The 22,405-nt window shown below is 27.5% G+C and overlaps 1 protein-coding gene across 3 annotated transcripts in view; it reads left to right on the top strand.

Moving 5' to 3' along the window:
* LOC112687995 (calpain-A) overlaps window positions 1-15,883 on the top strand; it is a 36,111-nt gene extending 20,228 nt beyond the window's left edge. The window contains exons 1-16 of one of the 3 annotated variants that reach the window (XM_025561172.1): window positions 7,313-7,471; window positions 9,745-9,924; window positions 9,990-10,059; window positions 10,206-10,323; window positions 10,390-10,524; window positions 11,648-11,816; window positions 12,100-12,281; window positions 12,366-12,619; window positions 12,693-12,856; window positions 13,386-13,603; window positions 13,680-13,722; window positions 13,790-13,931; window positions 14,842-14,943; window positions 15,054-15,181; window positions 15,254-15,449; window positions 15,720-15,812. In XM_025561172.1, coding sequence (XP_025416957.1) covers window positions 7,436-7,471; window positions 9,745-9,924; window positions 9,990-10,059; window positions 10,206-10,323; window positions 10,390-10,524; window positions 11,648-11,816; window positions 12,100-12,281; window positions 12,366-12,619; window positions 12,693-12,856; window positions 13,386-13,603; window positions 13,680-13,722; window positions 13,790-13,931; window positions 14,842-14,943; window positions 15,054-15,181; window positions 15,254-15,449; window positions 15,720-15,805 — 2,223 coding nt within the window. In that variant the 5' untranslated portion in view covers window positions 7,313-7,435 and the 3' untranslated portion in view covers window positions 15,806-15,812. Of the gene's footprint in view, window positions 1-7,312; window positions 7,472-9,744; window positions 9,925-9,989; window positions 10,060-10,205; window positions 10,324-10,389; window positions 10,525-11,647; window positions 11,817-12,099; window positions 12,282-12,365; window positions 12,620-12,692; window positions 12,857-13,385; window positions 13,604-13,679; window positions 13,723-13,789; window positions 13,932-14,841; window positions 14,944-15,053; window positions 15,182-15,253; window positions 15,450-15,719 lie in introns of those variants that run through there. The other 2 variants (XM_025561031.1, XM_025561094.1) reach the window with 2 other exon arrangements.
* The last annotated feature ends 6,522 nt before the right edge of the window (window positions 15,884-22,405 follow it).

Here is a 22,405-nt window from a genome sequence, read left to right as displayed (position 1 = left end):
TAATTTTGAAAGTTACTATTGTTATTTATTGCATTTAAAAATGATTTTTAGTAGAGCTTCATGGTTAAAATAAATATCACTAATAATATGTACTATTAATAACGAAATATATTGCGAGTATGTCTTACGTACCATATTATTATAGTACTCAGGTCACGAATAAAAAGATATTCCATCTTATTATGGTGTTAATATGGGATTATGGACGATCGAGCGTCAATTAAAAACATAGTATTTGTACCAAAAATAAAATAAATTAATAAAATAGCAATTAAAACTATGAACATAAAATATTAATTGCAAATAATTATTATTTTAAGAGGTTACAACAATACCTCGAAGATACTGCTAACGACTATTATCCTTGTGATTATTAAACGACTTCACTAACATACTATACATACATACATACATATACATAAATACTATAAATTATTGTTTATACATTTATTTAATCAAATTTTCCGACACTATCGATGTAAGACTTTGCGTGTATGACCAAGCAGCCGAATATTATTTAGTTATTATTATAGCCTCATGATTCAATATTTATAATAAATTGCACATTGTTATAGTAATATAGGGAAACAAATTCAGAGTTTATTAGCTACATTTGTAATTTTTTTAATATTTTTCTTGGTATAAAATATGCATGCAAATATGCGAGAAATAGAAATATTGATTTGGTTAGAAAATCGAATTTGATTTAAAATGCATTTTATTAATTAATTATTTAATAATTTTTGTAAAATCAAAATTGATTCGTATTACCTATGTTCGGTGTTTTATTTTGTGATACATTTTTACGGAGTTGATTTTGATTTAGGTGCCAATCATACCCGCTTGGTTGCGATTGTTATTCGTTTTTAATTAAATTTTCTCTTGCAATCATCACATGCTTTTATAATAATTTAAATGATTTAATATTATTTTTATTTGATCTACGTTTTTCACGAACTAACTATTGATAACAAATAGCATATAAAAGTACTTAAAATTAAATGTTCTAATGAAAAGTTAATTATTAAATAAAATTAATTACTCTTGTTGATTGAATCTTTAATTGAATTAAAATTGCTTATAATTATATTTTTTAAGTTATAACTTATTACTCTATTGTTTTAGTATCAAAAATTGTTATTTAAATTTTAAAAGCAATACAATTTAAAGATTTCATTTACGCAAATTAAATAAATACATTTGTTTTGAATGCGTAAAAAATAGTACAATAGTAAATAGTGCAATATTAATTTCCGATTATCTAAAGTATTTAGAGTTTAAAGTAAGGCATAGTCAAGATCACAACTGAATATTGTAAACTTATATTGCTTCGTTGTTAATCTGAGTAAAAAATGTATAACAAGTTACATTATATTATAGACTAGCACATAGGTTCCCAAAGTGTGCGCCGCGGCTCCCTAGTGCGCCGCGATGTATGTATAAGGGCGCCGCGCCGTCATGAAATACTATCAGGTCTAACATTTTCCTTATCATTAGTCATTCTATGACTTAGAGAAGGGGACCCTGAAAAAAAACCTTGGATCAAAAAGGGCGCCTTGAGTCGAAAAAGTTTGGGAAGCACTGGACTAGCATTTGAAAGGAGAGTAACAGATTTACATAAAATTTAAGAATAAAAATATAATATCTTAATTCTTCTAATTTTTAAATTATAAACTTTAATGAAAAATATTATATAAATATGTAGGATTTTATTTTTATATATTCATATACTTTTGAAAAACAATTTATACAACTCTATTACAAGTTCGTTTTTCTTTAATTATTATATTTTTTCATAATAATATTTTGAAAAAAATTAATTTTTCTACTTCATATAAATTTAATTACAAAAAAAATTATACTTTTTCATGAATATGAAATAACACAACAATTATACTAAAATTTACTCGAAATTAAAAAATCATATAGTAATTTTATATTAAGAATTATTTTTTAAGGCTCACAGATACTTATCATATATATAAGTTAGAATTATAAACAAATTGAATTGATTCTATTATTGAAAATAATCATATGATATATTGTAATTATAGTAAACCTATGTTGATATTTGTTTATGTAATTATTATTGATGATGATAATAAAATGAATATAATATGAACATAATCCAATGATCAAACGTTATTTTTGTAATAAACAGTTGATTTTTTTAAGAAGGAATGTATTTTTATTTTTATTTTTTATTGGGGAAAACGACTTAGGATAAGTATATTTAAAAATGATTCGCTATAACGTTCTTTCGAATCAATTTAGTCATAAACTAGTTCTCATCACCCATTCAAGATAACATACTAAGTATGTTCCATACGTGAAAATTGTGCTTAATGAGGTTTATTCCGGATTCAATTGTTCTAAGTTGTTTTTGTTAAAATTTTTTCAAAGAATATCAACGTTATCAATTTATCATTACCGCGGATAATTTAAAAAAAACACCTTACATTAAACCTAGTTATAAGTGTTGGAAAATAAGTTGTAGCAGAAAATTAACAACATTTCAAGTATAACATTCAAATACATTTTTAGGAGTTTATTGTAGTATAATAATTTTTACCACCTGTTACTATGAATAAAGTATTCAGGTCAGCTTTCTCTTTCTTCGCTGAAAATGAATTTTGTCTATCGGCGTATGTCTCTTTCACATAGATAATAGGTGGAAACATTTTATAACTGTATTGTTTGCACGATGATGCATGAATATGGATATTCATATGTTAATATAGTCCTACGTATCTTAATTGTTTATTTATGGTGAATTTTCTTTACTGTCATTATTTGTGTTATACTATTACCTTTATTGTTTGATTATGTATAAATAATGATATTTGATTATGATATATCATGTATGCGCGTGTACGTGTGTTGTATTCTTCATAATTAAAATCATTATATTTTATATTTTTACCTTAATTTTAATATACTGGAGGAAGTCATTAATTTCGAAATTTAATGTTTATTTAAAAATTGGGTTAACCATACGATGACCTTTTTATATATTAATATGTAATATATTAAAAATGTTGTTTTCTTTGCTGTGGGTTTCAGCAAAAAAAAAAAAAAAAGAGAAAACAGTGAAGTTCAGAAAACATTGTCATGTTTAAATAGTGTATGTATTTGTAATACAAATAATATTAATAATATAAAATGGCATCTGATTGATACTATATCTAGAAGGGCCATTGTTTAGCCATTAAATATAATTATTTCGGCTATTTTACTGTTATTCGGAAAATGATAAAATAATAAAAATATGTTAACAATATTATGTTTTATTTAATAGTATTTTACTTTTAAATATGTTTTAAATTATATTTAAAAATCATAAAATTTGTTTGTCATTTTTTTTTTATGACAGCAATTTAAAATTTTCATAATTTATTTAATATGCAATAGAACTTCTTAAATAACCTTATGCCAATATTATTGATATTTTATAACTCTATTGGTTTTAATTGAATAAGGATTTGTGTTTTAAGACTTAAAGTATTAATTTTTATAATTATTTTTGTAATACGTATTTAAACTATCTATCTGACAAAAGTATTGAAAATAATTTTACAAAATGTATTATTAAAAATTTAAATTATTTTAATATTATACTATTATATACAATATAAGGTACATAATTTTTGTGAATTTAATAAAATTTTTAGCGTTATTATATATTTATACTCTCAGCTATCGTTTTATTTAATTTTAATTTTAGTTGATTACCATTACACATTCATCTTAGTAATTGTATAATTTTTTCAAGATACGAAATACATTAATATTCCTCGGTGTTTTATCCGTGAAACTAACGGACAAATCCGACAAATATGATAAATATTTACTCATATTACTTTTAAGAACATTGATCACATTTAAAGTCCATCCATATCAAATGTATAAAAATAATACATTACCTAGAGATGGAATTAACGAAGCATAACGTTAATGGTTAATGTATAGCTTTCGTATCGAATGTTTTTTATTTAATTTTGTACTTTTATTATTCCAATATGACAATTGTTTTAAAATAAAATATTACCCAAAAGTGTAGTACATATTTACTTCAAAAGATTTTGTGAAAAAAAATGTATCTATTTATTAACCTCAATGTACCAAATGTAACATTATACAACAATAGTACATAGTAGTAGTATATTGTGCAATACTTATTACAATAAATGTCAGAATTACTTTTTTTGCATTGCAACATACATTTATTATTCGGTAAATGTCGATTTCCAAAAATCGAATATCGAATAAATAAAAAAATTATTTCATAATAACACGTGATTTTAATGTAGCAGAATGAATAGTTTTATTTTTATTTTTTTTTATTAGCTTTCATTTAACAATTATTATATATATATAAGCAACAAGAAAATATTGTGATACGCATAGTATAGATAATAAACATGATAGAGTAGGGGTCGGGAACCTGCGGCTCCTTACATGCAATCTGTGGCTCTTTGGAAAATACATCATATCGAGATCAGTAAAATCATGTTATACATTATTATAGTTTAGTATATTAATATTTTTATTATATTATAGCATAATATTTCTGAATTTCTTAATAACGATGTTTATTTCAGGTACACATAAAATAATAAGTATTATATCTATAATGACTTCATAATATTTATTAACCTTATCGCACAATTAGTTTTATTCTGTATGGAATATTTGTGTATGTGTCTTATCTAGATACGTGAACATGGTCAATTCAATCAGTGCGACGTAGTTCGGTAATTTATTTTTGTGCTTTTTTCCAACAAAAGTGTTTCTATAAACTTTTCCCGTATTATAACGTAGCAACATTGTGAAAAAGATGTCTATAAACAAAAAGCGTACAATTGAAGAGGCTATTCTGTTATATGCGATTGTTATTGTAATTATTTATCAGTACAACATTTAAATAACATATATATGCACATTAAAGATTGTTTTTTTGTGACGTAAATTAAAAAAAAAAAAAAAAATGAAACATTTTATAATAACCTCTGTCTCTTGCGAAAATTTGCAATCATGTTAATAATTCATAATTCCTATGTTGTTATTAGATCTTATAGTGCCCTATTTTATAAAATTAAATATGTATTTTATGGGTGCCGCAAGAAGGAGCAAGGGGTGCGTCCTATTCAAAATTTGTCGGGACAACGGGACGTAATGATAAAAAAAGGGACAATCCCGTTTTAGGAATGTATGGTCACCTTATCGTATATAGTTTTTATTTATTGTATATACTATGCATGATGCACTTTCCTGATAGAATTTCTGGCGGTGCGTATGTGTATATTGATTTCGGCAAAACCTGTTAGTTTAGGTTCGATCAATTATGGGTCGTTATGGATTACTCTACCACTTTTAAGTTGTAGTTTACCCTGATGCGGGTTGTGTGCTCGTATTTTGTAGTCTACAACTACTTTTAGGTTATTAAGCACCATGTGCCTGGTTATTATACATGTTTTAAATTCAAATACAATTGTTTACAACAGTTATATAGACAAGTAACATGTTCATGTTGTAAATAAACGTACGTATAAACATATAGCATCGTATAATTGTAAATTACTTGTATTTATAATATTTGAATGAATTATTGAAATATATTTTCATTGTACATTGGTACTTTTGCTAGTTTAAAAACATTTGCATACCAAGAAGAAGGTTTTTTTTTCAAACTACCTATAATATATAGTTGAGTTTTATTACGTAAGATGTTTAAATATTTGTAATCAAAACAAATCTGAAAAATATCACTAAAAGAAAATGGTTGATATAATACTAAAATTGAATCAGAATTTATTTATTTTAGTAGTAAATCAATTATATAAGTGTTAACTTATCCACAATACATGTGGTACAATGGTCCGACAGAATAACAACACTAACAATAAAATATTTAACGACTTATCTTTATTATTAGCCTAACCTAACCTAACCGACACAAAATTAACTAAACTTAATAATTGCACAGATAGACGTCTGGTGCTCAACAAACTCTAAAACATGTCGTCCAGTCGTTAAACAGGGCCGACGCCTCTGGACAACAGTTTGGCCAACCTTGTGGAGTTAACACTCGACCAGCCCTGACCTTACTGTTGCCCTCAACAGACTTATACAAAAGGAAAATTTAATTTGAACAAATTATAAAATTTTAAATATTTGTACATCACTCAACTATTAGTTAACAAAAATAAAATAACATAATAACAATACTTATTAGTTAACATCACATTACTAAGTATTATTTTTTTCTTTTAAAATACATAAAGAAAAGAAAATAAGGGGGGAAAAAATTATAGTTTTTCAATGGATTGATAAATTACTTGAAACTTATAGATCATTATGATACTATGTTAAACAATTTATTTAATTTAAATCCAAATTTTTATGCTTCAAAAAAAGGGACTTCAATAAAAATCATTTTTTAGCATGATATTTTTTTACATACTTTATATGAAGTATATTTACTTAATTGGACTAGATGCAAGAAAAATACTGTGCATGGTGCAAAAAAATGTATATACTCGTAATCTTACAAAATTGAATATTTTTTATAAAAATAAAATGGCTTAAAACAACATTTTTCAAAATTTTATATTCTAACCGTAGCACGTTAGGTTAGGTTAGAAAAAATACTGAAATAATAAAACATAATTTGTGCAGTACATTTTGATTAAACGTGTAGATAAAAATAATCGTTTGAAATAGTAACCGAACAAATTACATTAGCTAAAACACATCTACATTTTAATTATACTTCAAGGTTGTCTATTGGTCGACGGTAACAGAATATTTCATGTTTTGTGTACTCATGTAAACATTTTCTGTTGAAACTTTTCCGTAACCAATGTAATTACTGACTTGTTATCTAAATCTAGTTATAAAACGCTTTGGATGTCTCTCGAGGATTTATATCAATGATAAACGGCGACTGCAGTCTTCAGGCGGTTAGCTGATGCATATACGTATTAGGTACTCCCTGTCCGGAGCATTTCAACACGTTTTGAAACTCCATAATGCACGTAACAATGATTATTAATTTTTATTTCGTTGCAATTACCGTTGGTAATATATAAAAATGTTTGCATCGTGTGTCATTGGTATTCCAGAGTTATAGGTCGTGAATGCGACAAATGTGTTCTCGCATCATTTGAAATGATCGTTTAACCGTTTAGGCGAGCGAAGTTTTAGTTTAAATGTTGAGTATCCCTGGGGTCGTCGACGCGTAAAACGATCAATAAAACGCACGCGGCAGCTGATAGTCCAGGACGGTATACGATATCCGTGCAGTATACGCCTTTTATTTCGTCCTCAGACACTGTGTTAGATATTTTTCACCTACCGTGTTCAGTTGATTGGGGTCCGTCGCGCGCACATAATACAGTTTAGTTTTCGTTCACTGTGACTCACAGATCCTCAAATGCCTTACAGATATCGGAAAACGTTGGTTTATTACGTAAGAATCGTACATTGTTTTTATTATTACTATAGTATTCACACAAAAACACATACACACACACACACACATTTGAGTTTTTTGATTCTTGGACAGTCATTATAATATATTGTACCGGACTTCACTGATTTATCTATATTTTTAATTGCCTTATGTTTTTGTTTTTTTTTTTCCATTATTTTTATGGTAAACCTATTATAACTTCAAAAGCACCCATATCAATTTATAATAATATTATAACAGACACAAAAATATTGTAAGCAACAGGTCGTTGTTACACATTTTTCTTTTAACAAACTGGAAAGCAGATTTATACAAATAGTATAATTTATCTGAATTCAATTTGACATTTTAAACGCAACGTTATTGATTATTATTTATTAGTTTATTATAAATATTACATGTTATAACCCGATGGGGTTTTGATCTATTAAATCATTTTTTTTTAAAGTTAATTGTTTTTATTTATATCAGAATAATATTTTTTTAAATTATTTAAATTTCTTTAAAACCAAGTTCTATTGAGTCAATTTAAATATCTGTATTTTATATTTATGGGTGGGATACGTTTACACCAAATTATGTTTTGACCGATACCCGTTTCTACCAAAACAATTTATAATATAAAACTTACTAGTTAAACGTATTTAGCACAACACTATGTATTTTAAGTATTGATATGGTCTTTTAATTGAACTATGTAATTAATTTAATTTTATTGACTTGTTTTAACATTAAAATAAAATACGAAAGCAATAATTTAATAATTTGCCATCAGTACCAAAAAGGTGAAGCATTATCATATTTATATTGCATAATGTATCTATATATTTATAAATCATAAATTTATACATAAAACTAAAAAACAAGTTTTCTCATGTATATATATATGTACTTTAAGTCAATTAAATTAGATAAATCAGAAACAATCTATTTACTTGATATCATATAACTCGACGAGTATTTCAATCTATAGATAGTGTATTTTTCATATTTATAAAAAAATATAGTTCATGTACTTGTAGTTGATAGTCAAAATATAATTTGGTGGATTTAGGTGGTTTTGATGGAAAAGGGAAAGTTACACTTTTGATGGAAACGTGATACGCCCATATTCATATATAAATGAAAACCATTTACAACTATTTGTTATTCGTAAATAATGGAAATAATAATTTTAAATACTTTTAGTACGCAGTAATTTGTCAGTGACTCGACAATATAGTTAAACTACTTATTTTAATTAATGTCATACTTAAAATATATAGTGATGTAATAGTAAAAAATGAATTGTATAAGTAGTTTGATTAGTGTTATTTCTTAAGACAGACCTACTTTAGTAGTATTAAACAGTCTCTATAAGTTGTGTAATATTAATAAATAAGTATTTATAATTTATTTCAATTAATCGAAATTCGGTAAATTTTTACACAACAGTTATTTTATTCCATTTGTTGTGTACCTACATAATATATTATATATATATTCACTTAGTTAAATAAATAAAAAAAAAAATACAATCGAACCATGGAAAAAATATTTCAAATTGTAATAAAGTACACTGAATACCAATATTTTTCTATAAACGATAACAATTATAACAATTTGTTTTTTTTTATAAAAATGCGAAAAAAAACATATTCAAATTATTGTATTTTTAATGTTATCTTTATGAAATGTATTTGTATCTAATGAATTTGTAAAAGGGTTACAAATACATCAGTTATGATATAATCTATATTGTTATATAGTTAAAATATTATACTTATTATACTCTCTTCATCATCGAGGGTCCACCAAATTATTATAAAGTCATGTTTGAAAATTCGTTCTTTTTCAATTGAAAATTATTCATATCAGAAAATCGTGGTAAGATATGAATATTAATTTATTTAAAATACCAAAACAACCATGGAGAAAATAAGTTTTTCGATTTTTAAATAATTTTGAGGTATGTTTTTTCATGAGATTTTATGTAATGATGCATATTTTTAATGTGCTTTTCGTATATCTACGCAAACTTATAACAATAATAAACTAAAACATTTAACTAGTTAAAGATATTATAACGACGTTATTCCTTAGGGAATTATTGACCTTTCTTTTAAAAAATAAAAATAAAACTGTTAGGTAGAGAAAAATATATAATGACAGTTTTGAATGTCGCCATCATAAAATAGTGTTACTAGTTTATATTTCACGCAACAATTTAGTATACGGCATTATACTTGAGTGTTCAACTATACATTTAATTTATTTTTGAAATGTTAAAGATTGGTGAACGCGGTTCCGGTTTTCGACCGAGAGCTGGAGAGGTTCAGGACTTTGAAGTACTCCGAGATCAATGTCTACAACAAGGAGCACTTTTTGAAGATCCAGATTTTGATACGGTCGATTCATCGTTGTTTTATAGCAAAGCACCGGATAAGTCATTTAAATGGCTGAGACCAAATGTAAGCATGTTTTTACCATTTATTTTTGTGCACAAATTTAGTATTATTCTGAATTTATTTTTAAGGAAATCGCCAGCAACCCTCAGTTATTTATCGAAGGAGCTTCAAGATTTGACGTACAGCAAGGAGAATTGGGTAAATAACGAAATATATATATATATATATATATATAAAAAATGAATTGATTTCATATCTTGAATTGTATACAAGTATTATGCATACGGTCAAATAAAAAAATATAACAAAACATAAACTATTAATGATACCATTAATTTGTTTAGGTGACTGTTGGTTGTTAGCTGCTGTGGCCAATTTGACTTTGAACGAAAAACTTTTCTATCAGGTTGTGCCAAATGATCAAGGATTTGAGGACAAATACGCTGGTATATTTCACTTCAGGTAAATACATTTCGATTTATATTTATATATGTACATTATTTAAAATTTTCAAGTCGTTTTTTCCAGATTTTGGCAGTATGGTAGATGGGTTGATGTAGTTGTAGATGATCGTTTACCAACCTATCATGGAAAATTAATATTTCTTCATTCTGCTACCGAAAATGAATTTTGGAGTGCACTTTTAGAGAAAGCCTACGCCAAGTAAATTATAATTATTTATTTACACCAATTAATAAATTTACCTAACTTATAAAAATTAATTGTCAAAAGTGCAATCATTGAATTAATTTAAGAGAATTGTTTTAAGGTTTAATATTTTTTTTTTAATCTTATCATTTTGTCATTTTATGAGTTGTGTCTTTAATTTAAAGAAAGTTATTTAGCATTACTAAGTATTGAAATTTTAGATAATTTAAAATATTTGCTTTTACCAATGTAATTTTTAAAAATGTTTATACGAACTCTTTAAAATTTGTTTTTTAGGTTATTTTAAGTATAATTATTAATGCCATAAATCGATATTAAAAAATGTGTATACTTACTATGGAAAAAAACTCATATTTTCAATTTTGAATAGTATGTGTTACCATGAAGAATCAATATAGAAATTTATTTAATTTAATTTCAATTCAAATTCAAATAGAAAATGTAACTATAGATTTATAAAAATATGATCCGACAAAAATTTGGAATCGAATTCTTCGATTTTATTCATAATACATTTTAATATGTATATTTATATATTTGAACATTCTATAAAATATCAACGTTTTCTGCATTCAAATTTATTCCAGTCTAGGTTTCACTATATAGTAGGAACAGTTTATTATCTGAAATATGTAAATATTTTTTTTAATACTTTTCTTCTTAATAATAATTTCGTTCAATAAATACTAAAAATATTAAAATATAATGTAGATATAAGATGTAATAAAAGGGAAAACTCATTTATTCTTAAATGGATTGCAATCCTAGGTAATCTTATTGTTAAAATAAAATTATTCTCACAAGTAATTTTAAAATTTAAATAAAAAGAAATCTTCTTTTCAGCATTCAATGATATTTAAAGGGAAAAACAATTGGTAAAAAGGTAATTATTAAGACAGCAAAAAATTAAACCGACATATTTTTAACTTTTTTTTTAATTTCTATAATATGGTCTGTGTGTATTTGAAAAATATTTGAAATTATAAATACAATTGTGACATTTAAATACTGATATTTGATTAATTTAGTTTTACATTTTTTTAATTCCTTGACAAAATAGTTAAATAAAATTATTTTATTAGATTTTGCTTAAATGTTATTATACATAATGTTCTAGAATTCATGGATCATATGAAGCATTAAAAGGTGGCAGTACATGTGAGGCTATGGAAGATTTTACTGGTGGTGTGTCAGAAATGTATGAATTAAACGAAGTACCACCTAATTTGTTTACTATCATGCTGAAAGCATTTCAACGGCAATCACTCATGGGTTGCTCAATCGAGGTAATATAAAAATAGAATGGGTTCGAGTTTCGACAGTTATACTAGTAAAATTAAATTTTATTTAATAAACAGATACTATAAAGTGTTTTGAGTCTATGTATATTTTATTTTACTAAAACCTGTTTTATTATTAAACATCATTTATTTTTAAAGATTTACCAAATAAAAATAATTTTTCCATCTTTTTGATTTTTATCAATATTTATATTAATAGTCTTTATTTATTTTCTAATTAAAATCATTATTTTAGCATATAGTTTATAAAATGTTTCTATTTATATAGGCTGATCCGAGTGTCACAGAAATGGAAACACCACAAGGATTGGTTAAAGGTCATGCATATAGTATTACAAGGGTAACATATGTGGACATAACAACGCCTAATACCACTGGTAAAATACCATTGCTCAGACTCCGAAATCCGTGGGGTAATGAGGCAGAATGGAACGGACCATGGAGTGATAAGTAAGCACAACATTTATTATAAATATTTTGTACAAGTTCGTATACAGTAAATGTGTGTTGTTATTAATTGAAATTAATTTACAGATCACCCGAATGGAGATTTATATCTGAATCGGACCAGCAATCATTAGGCTTAACATTTGATGCTGATGGCGAGTTTTGGATGTCGTATAAAGACTTTGTCAAATATTTTTCCCGTTTGGAAATTTGCAATTTAAATCCTGATGTTCTAACCAAAGAGCAACTAGGCGAGGACTCCAACAAGAGATGGGAAATGAGTGTATTTGAAGGTGAATGGGTTCGAGGTGCAACTGCTGGTGGATGTAGAAATTTTCTAGGTACTTATATTTTCTAGAAATGTATTGTTATAATTAAAATATATTATGTTAAATTTTATACTTTCATATTTAGATACATTTGCTAGTAATCCACAGTATCGTATTACGTTAGAAGATCCTGACGACGAAGATGAAGAACGAAAGTGTACAGTAATTATTGCTTTGATGCAAAAGAATAGACGTGCTCAGCGAAAGATAGGAGCTGAGTGTTTGACAATTGGATTCGCTGTGTATCAAGTAATACATTTATTTAAACAATGCAAAAATTATAATCGATTAGTTTTGAACAATATAATATAAATATTATATATAAAAATATAAATTATTATAGTTGACAAGATGAGAGAAAATAGACTGAGACGGTTTGGGTATGTGATGAGACGAGAGGAAACAAATGCAGTAAGAGTTGTAATGAAAATTAACGTTGAAGAGAAATAGGGAAGAAGAATACCAAAAAAGAGATAGTTGGGTTCGATTGAATATGATACGAAAGCCGTTAATGTGTGCGTAGGGATGTAGAAAATTGATACGAATGGAGATTATAGGACAAGGATGGCCGACCCCAAATAGTTGAGAGAAAGCCGAAGGATAAGAAAAAGATATAAAAATATAAATTATGTATAAAAATCAGCAATCATAATTAGTAAATGACAGTTAATTAAATATTTAAGATTAATATTTTCGTACCGATAGAACTAACTTTTTCGAATAATTTATTTTAACATTATTATAGTGTAGTATTGGTATGTAGTATTTTATTTTTTAGCTTATCAATCCAGATTCATTGCCAAAACCATTAGATCAAAATTTTTTTAAGTATACTGCGTCCATTGCAAGAAGTCCTACTTTTATTAATTTAAGAGAAGTCAGTAGTAGATTTAGTCTACCTCCTGGTACTTATTGTATTGTGCCTTCTACGTTTGATCCCAATGAACAAGGTGAATTTTTACTCAGGGTATTCTCAGAACATGAAAATAACATGGCGTAAGTGATAAAAATATTGTGATAATATTTTTCTTAACTATTTAGGTGTATTAAAAATCAATTTTTTTTTTTTAAGGGAACTTGACGATGAAGTTGGAATGGGTGAAGTTGATATTAAGGTAAGATTTATATAATACCTACGCAAACATTAAGTTAGGATTTTATAAATTTCATATTTGTTTTTAGATTAAAGAACAGGAACCAGAGCCAGATAAAGTTGATAAGGCCAATGAGAAGATCAAAGAGTTCTTCCTTAAATTGGCTGGTGAAGATCAAGAAGTTGATTGGATGGAGCTTAAAGATATTTTGGATTATGCTATGAGAAATGGTTTGTTGAGTTTCTATTAAGTAATAATTGTACATATAATGCCATCAACTATAATACATATGGTACAAAATTTAATTAATATTAATATTAAATTGGTTTGTTTTATAATAAAACTGAATAGTTTACATAATGAATTAATCTACCATATTAGTTGTATGATTTCCTTAATTTGTCGGTTTTTAATTGTATGGATTTAACCATTACTTAACTACATAACATTTTATTTTTTGTGTTAAAGTTTTTGAACGTTTGAATAGTAAAAAATAATTTCTGTATAATGAACTTTCCGCATACATTATCACTTGTATTGATATTTTGTTCTAAATTTGTATTTTTAAGAAACTTATTGAAATACCAATATTATTAACAATTAATTGGTGACTTCTGAAACTTGCTTACATTAAAAAATCATTTAGGATTTTTTTCTAACATATAATTTTGAATACAATTTTAATTGTGTCTGTTACCTGACAAATATGTATATTACCTTGATGTATAAAATTATTAAATCTATACCTTAAACTTATTAGTTAAAAGTAAAAAGTACCTAAATTAAAAAAAAAATACATTTTATATTGAATAACATCTCATTTTCTTGTATACTGTATTATATTCATTTATTTTAATTTATTAATTACAATAACATCTCAAAGTGAACTTTATTTATTTTAATTATTATAAATACATGTCACAAATCATAATTACAAGGTGTACAATACAACGTACAAAACGGTCTTGATATACGTTGAATTAACCTCAAATTAATAATAATAATCATGTGTTACAGTGTTATCATTACATATACATAATATTTTACTAAGAACATATTTTAAACTTGTACATAAGATTTTTTTGCTTGAGTTTGTACCTTAATTAACATAGTTGCCTTGTTTGATTATACCATTTGTAGATGTGGCAAGTAATACAGCTTCTGGAGATAATATACTTCTCAACTTGCTTCAAACATTCTGTGAGGCTTTCTGTCAAGGATCGCCATTAGCCTCAACATTTAGTAAGTATTTTAAATAAAAATCAAGTGATGATCAATAGATCTTTTTGAATATCAGTGTAGGTAATTAATAAAAAGTTAAAATAATTTTTCTGAAATTCTAAAATTTTCAGATATGGAAAAAGCTGGATTTTCCAAAGATGTATGTCGTAGTATGATTGCTATGATGGATTGGGATCGATCAGGAAAACTCGGGTTTGAAGAATTTAAAAGCCTTTGGATTGACATTAGACAGTGGAAGGTAATAACCAAGAAATAGAAATGGTTAGGACAGAATTTCTTGATAATAAAATATCTACTTGTGTTGTTTTAGATTGTATTCAAAATGTACGATAAAGAGAGCCAAGGTTACATTAATGGTTTCCAACTAAGGCAAGCATTGAATTCAGTTGGTTACCATCTCAATACGCATATTCTTAATATTATGTGTCATCGGTATGCCACCAAAGATGGAAATATTATGTTTGACGATTTTATCATGTGTGCTGTAAGACTAAAGACTATGATAGGTTAGTATAAATTACAATAAACAATAATACATTATGATTAAATGTATGTTACTTATAATACTTATAATAAGTCGGGTTAATAGCGAAAGCTTGGTTTTATTTGACTGTTGAAATTTAATGTTAAACTAAATATTTGTCAAGGATATTTGATCATATGTTGAAAGAATAAACCTAATGTTTATTTAACTAATTGATCATAGAATTATTTAAAGTAGTATATTAAGGTGTCTGTTTATATGTTCCATAAATGTAATTGAATATTTTTTTCAGATATGTTCAAAGAACGTGATCCTGACAACAAAAATATTGCCTCTTTTACGATGGAAGAATGGGTTGAAAAAACATTGTATTCATAGGTTTTATTTAACATTGATTATTACTTTAAGAGTTATTACTTATTTTTAAAAACAATTTTTATTTTAGACATAGGTTATTGTATTTGTATAAAACATTAACGTTTCCTTTATGTATTTTTACTTAAACAGATATTTATATTTGAATACTCATATTACTCCTATAATTTAGCTGCTATTGTTGAAAAACAGTTTTGAAATCTCTCCAGATTCAAAACATTTTTTTTTCATATCAGGCTTCATTTATGATCCATTTTGAGGTCTGTTTTTATTGGTGCTTCCTATATACTATGATTTTTAATTATTAAGAAATTATTGAATATTTGACCTGATCATTTGCATTAACTGGAAATCATTTATATTTCCGTTTATTATAAGTACAAACATAATATTTTATCGATGTTGATTATTACTATTAAAATGTATTGCTAACAAAATTAAACTGTTCAAGTATACATTTATGTTATTCATTAACTACCTTGTAAAGGTTATGAATATTTTTTGTTATTTTCTCAGTATATTTTTCTAACACTATGTGAACATTTTAAGTTATGATAATTATAATTATTTTCAAAATCATGAAATTCTGCATTTTAATATCGAATTATTTACTTGAAAGTTTGTATTGCATTTTTTCTTTATTTTTTAATATTCTTAATTGTTTAAATATATTTAAACCTCTTTAAGTTAGTTTAGTTATTGTATTCAAACTTTTATAACAACTAGTAGTAAATTAAGAGAAAATAATAACTTTGTACACTAACATTTCGTTTTTTATATTTTTAAATTTATAAAAAAAAAATATGACATTTTTATTATTATTATTAATTATATTTTTTTTTTTTATTTATTTTGGTTGGAAATGATGAAAGTTTTTTTTTTTATTGAACATTAAAATAATTTGAGATCTATTTTTGGCGTTGGTTAAAATGTTTTATAATAAATTATGATACAATACTTTAATCCATTAATTTGATTTTGTTATTTTTCCTACATTGTCATCCAAGATTATCAGATCTAAATCATAACCAAATGAACCAACAGACTTCAGAAATGATTTATTGTACGCAACGTCTATTTCACAAAAGTTTACAGTTATGATTTATCCGGAATCAGTAAAAGTATTACAAGAAATCCGAATTTTTTTTATTTTCTTCTCGTTTTTTATGATCATCTAATTCAGTGCTTCTTAAACTGGTAGCCGCCGTGCCCTAGGGGGGCGTACCTATATTACTGGAGAGCCGTGAAATACTTATTTTATTCAAACTGTTTTCTTTAAAACTTAATTTATTTACATATATACATGTATGAAGTTTAATACTATATAAAGCTTTTTCAAAATTATATTAAAAAATATTTAATATATATATTTATGGTTAAGCTGAGTGAAATAGTACATGTTATTTTAATATATAAAATAAAGAAAAAAAATAATTTATGATTTTGATTAAGAGAGCCTTGAAAGTTTTACATTAAATTAGGTGGGCCCCACGACAAAAAAGTTTGAGAAGCAATGATCTAATTAACAAGCATCAAAATTCAAAATAATGACAAACATTATGCGAGACAATATTCGTGAGCCGTCGCTTGTAAACGTTCGCTCGAATGATGGAACGATCAACGAAAATGCTTGTTCAGTTCCAACGATATTCGGTCGTGTTCGGGAACAATAATTACCACGCCCACCGCTGTTTTTTTAATTTGTTTTTAATTGTTATTCATTAGATTATTATAAATCGAGATTTAAATAATAATTTTAAATTTGTTAATTGTAATAATATTGATAATAATGGATTGTATTGGGCCATAACCGTGTGCACGGATGTACGTGTAGAGATATAATCGAGGGATGGTGGTAATTTTCTTGAAGTAACCAATAATATGCAGTTAAAAAATAATAAAAATAAATTATTAATGAAAATTAGAACATTATTAATTTCGTTAAAAATGTAAAATTTTTTAAATTAAATAACTGAGTTTAATCTCCTACGTTTTATTGCATAATTTAATTTAAAACAAACACGAAAAACTTAATCTCGATAGTTTTTTTTTTTTTGGGGGGGGGGGGGGCGTTATGATCCTCATGACCCCGTCTCTCTGGATACGCGATTGGATGTGGGAACGTTTTCTAGCAACTACGATTCCACGTGGTCGTCGGACAACGCGACCGTTCGGCCGAAGAGTTCCGCCATTTCTCAAAGTTTCCAGTCAGAACGAGTCACTTGCCTTGGGCGCCTGAAGCTGGGGGGCGCAAAAATATTAAATAATTAACTTATTTTAAGAAATTTTATTTCTTGTTTTGCTAGAAACCTAATTACAATCTTTCAGATTTTTCCGAATCGTATTATACATATTAAAATCTGTGAGTGTGACAACCCTACAACCGAGCGGGCGCATTGCTTCAGTTCTACTTCAGGATAAAAAATGGTTCGGTACGGCTCTGTTTCCAGTCCCCTCGGAGCTCAGGACGTTGTTGTGCGCTACTACGACCGTTCACCGTGCACCAACAGCGGCTTTTAGGCGGCCATAATATAGGCCATGCACCTCCCCTTCCGAGACATCTTTATCTTTTTTATATTGAATGTTTTCATTATTGTGATCGTGTATACTTTGTATTACGTGTACGTACCAGTGGCGTATATAGGAAGGCCTAGTGGGCTATAGTTCCCCCCTTCCCGAAATGTTTTGAAAAACATAAAAATTATTTTAAACGTATATTATATTTTAATTGCGCTTTATGCTTATTTAAAATTTGCGTTCAACGTCAAATCGTTTCGAGATATTCTGTAAATGAAATGTAGATAAGTACCTACTGTATCTTGTTAGTATCTCTTAGATAGCAATGGTAATTTAACTCTGAACATAGTAGCCCCTCCCGTAAATATTTTCTGTATACGCCACTGGTACGTACGTGTATGCATGTAATATTTGTTTGTTTAATGCCGACTGATTCGATTACAGTTCAAGAACGTGCGTATACCTACCAAAAAATATTTCCCACTCCCTTCCCCGGGCAAAGGACCTAAAGCCTCCCGTGCCGAGCACCGTAATAAATCGTACTGTTCCGGCGGACCGTTTATGCAAGCCTACCACTTCTCCGTTTTTTTTTTTTTTGGCCAAATCGGCTTGAATGTCGAATACGTTATTGTACGAGCCGTTGCTGGAGCACTTGCCAACTACAGCGGTTGACCGATTACCCGTCTTAGGGCGAGCGACTCGACATCCGAACAATGCCGAGTAACACGAGTGTACGTCATATCCGTCAGCCGTTGTCCAACGCTGCGACCCGAATAACCGGATGTCCGTACGCGTTTGATTTGCAATATTTATACTTCATGTACGCAATCGCGTTGCTCGTTTGATGACCACGCGTTTCACGGGATTGACGAGCCATTGAACTGCAGAGTGTCTAGTGCCCGGCGGAGATGGTCTAGCCAGCTACGTCGTAGGGGTGGACATTCGCAACGAACGCCGAACGGTCGTGTTGCAGTCGTGTTAAGTCGCTTCGCGTTTCAATATTTTAATGTCGCGTAAGTACATCGAACGCAACCGGTCGAAGACCGTCCACGCGAATGTACTCTTTACCGTTACCGCTTACGAGGTCTTCCCCGTCAAACGATACGACGAATAGTACTCGGACCATTGTCAAGGGGTGAGGTACATATTATTTTTTTATTTTTATCTTATCGAAGAAACGTTTGTACGCGTTACAGATTGCCGCACACTGAGTAATCAGAACGAAACCAAATTGTTTGTCGACAGTATTTTAATGGTTTCCGAAGCGTTCCGAACGAAAGCGCATACGTATTAGATCAGAAAACACACGTACTAGACTACTCCAGTTACTTATGTATTTAGTTCCTACTAAGTTGATTTTATTTTCACAAGTAACTTTTTAAAATGTCGGATGAAAAAGTTATACGTGAAGTTACAAAACTACCCATATTTATATCACATAGACCGTAAATGTTACTATGATACTATAATAAAAGACAATGCTTGAGAAGAAATTGCAGGCAATTTGAAAGTATCAGACGAATAATTATTATTAAATAGGTATTGTATAAATATATATTCAATATAATTTATTATAAATTTATATTTTATATACATTCAATATATTATACATAATATGTAAGCGCAATAAAATGATAACACTTAAATATTTTAATTTAATTTAAATACGTATAAGCTTGCATCAAAAAATAATTTAAGTATATTTTTATGTATATATTTTATAATTTAAAAAGCCAAACGGCAAATATTAAACGGGAAGAAAAATAATTATGTGCTTCTCATATTGTTTTACGGTTAACATTTACAATAAGTTATATGTATAAATTATAATACGCAAGGTTGATTATCAATAAATTTTAAATTACTTCCTGTTTATTTTCTACGCCGATTCATCATAACTCTAGAGAAAAATGCGCAAAGTTAATATGGCCGTGGGACTTGGATTTCCGATTTGTTCCGACGCAATGTGCTGACAAAGTTTGCTTCCGTTTCGATGGTAGGAATTCGATTCCGTTCCGTTCCGATTCAGTGTACTTCCTTAGAGTTGCCATCTTAAGAGTTTTTCTCGAGTCCTCGTAATTTGCGTCGTATACGTTATGCGTAACGCAGTGACGTTATTGCTTACAACTAGAGTGTAGAAGTATATGCATTTGCATATTTATTCTGATCGAAGTATGATGTGTTCCAATTTAGCACAACCTTTTTTTTTCATGACATGACGACTTCGACAGTTAAACTTTTTTAGTGCATTTTTATGCATATTTCGACATTTACCAATTTTTTTTTTGCTTTATGGTAAGGGCTTTTTTTACGATTTAAATCGTATATTTCATCTTTTAGTGCGTAAAACACGTAAACAAAGATAAGAAAATACCGATTACGATCTTAGACCCTTATTTCAGTCGTATAAAAATGCCCGCCGTTGTAGCACAATATAATGTTACGCATGCGTTCGTGTTCGTTTTCTGTCGTAATTCGCATTTTTGTGTTACTTTATTTTTTCAAAACACCACAAGATAGATCGTTTTAACTATTCGTCTTCGTAATTATGTACGTTAATTTGAGGTGAATATTTTTTATTGTTGATTTTAAAATCATTCTGTGCAAATTATGTGAAGTAAGATACGACAGAGTAAATTAATTTTTTTTTTTGCTAATTTTTCAGTGCATAATTAAGATTTTTCAGCGCATATTTGGTTGGTTTTTAATGCATATAAATTCGTGTTCTATACACAACTGCAAATAAAAATCATTGCGACTGTGCGGATGTGTGTGGTTGCCGTTGTGTTCCGTCGGGCATCGGGTTCAACGTGATTTGGACAACGTGTACAGTTTCACGGCTAATGTGCCGCAGTGACGTAGATATACCATTTTTTCCTGTGGGGGGGCTTTTGTTTAAGAGTCAATTTTTAATATTCTTAGTATATCTTAATACAAGGTCCTATATAATAAAATTACATTTAAAATGGTATTATTATGTCCCGTATTTAATGAAAATTATATTGTTACTCAATTTTTAACAAATAGGTTACCTACCTAGTGATAGTCTGGATATGGAAACCTCTTAACCCACTCCCCCGTAACTACGCCACTGGTGTGCCGTATATACGTTTCCGATTCTCGTCAGATGCTAACCATAATCCAAAAGATTGACTTAATTTTAAAAGCACTGGAAAACCGCAGCGTCATGAACGAGTAATCATGTTGTTCGATTCAAACGGTTTTTCGCAGCATAATAACCAGGGCTCATAACTTCTACAATTTGCATATTTTTTTTTTCGAGAGGTTCTAGAGATACCTATGTAAGCTATAAATTTATTTCAGATAACTAAGAAGCTGATTACGAAATTTTATGTTGTATATTTTTGCATACTTCGAAATATAAGTGCTATTTTGCTCTTTTAGGTATTTTTTCATTTCCGTAGCCTTTTAAACATTTTTTTCTTAATAATAATAAGTACCTAATTAGGTTTAATAGTATAAATTATTTATATTTGTAATTAATTCATGTTGATTAACTAATTCTTCTTTATATGGTATAAGTTATATACTTATTTATATCATATAGCGACGCGATAGATAAGCAAGCGATCATGATAAGTTTTTTTAAATTTTTGTTTTATACATAATATTAATTTTTTCGCATATTTTAGTATTTTTATTGTTTGTTTAAGCACTCGTATGAATATTTTTTAGATCACATTATAGCGCTTATGACAAATTTTTTTAAAGCTTTAAGTTATGAGCCCTGATAATAATTAATTAAAAAAAGTTATTTTTCAGGAGAAGCTAAAACTAAATAAAATTAAATATTTTAGATTTTTTTTAATTTCGTTTTCACATATCTTTTTATAGATTATTTATAATATTAAAAAATTATTAAAACCATGTTTTACAGTAAGTTTGATGATTTGTGACTTTATGCATGGCAAAATAACTAGGAAATAATTACTTGTACCCCTTTACCTGAAAACTGTCCGATTGTTGCAGATACGCAATCTTACTCGTGGGTGTATATCGATTCTGCTGACTACTGTTTATGAAAATCAACTATCGATTCTGGTGACTCCTATTTTCACATGATTA

This window comes from Sipha flava, unplaced genomic scaffold (assembly GCF_003268045.1).
Source record: "Sipha flava isolate LNK unplaced genomic scaffold, YSA_version1 0_pilon_pilon, whole genome shotgun sequence".
Taxonomy (NCBI): domain Eukaryota; kingdom Metazoa; phylum Arthropoda; class Insecta; order Hemiptera; family Aphididae; genus Sipha; species Sipha flava.
Note: the sequence above shows the minus strand (reverse complement) of the source record. Positions and strands in the feature narration are given on the sequence as shown.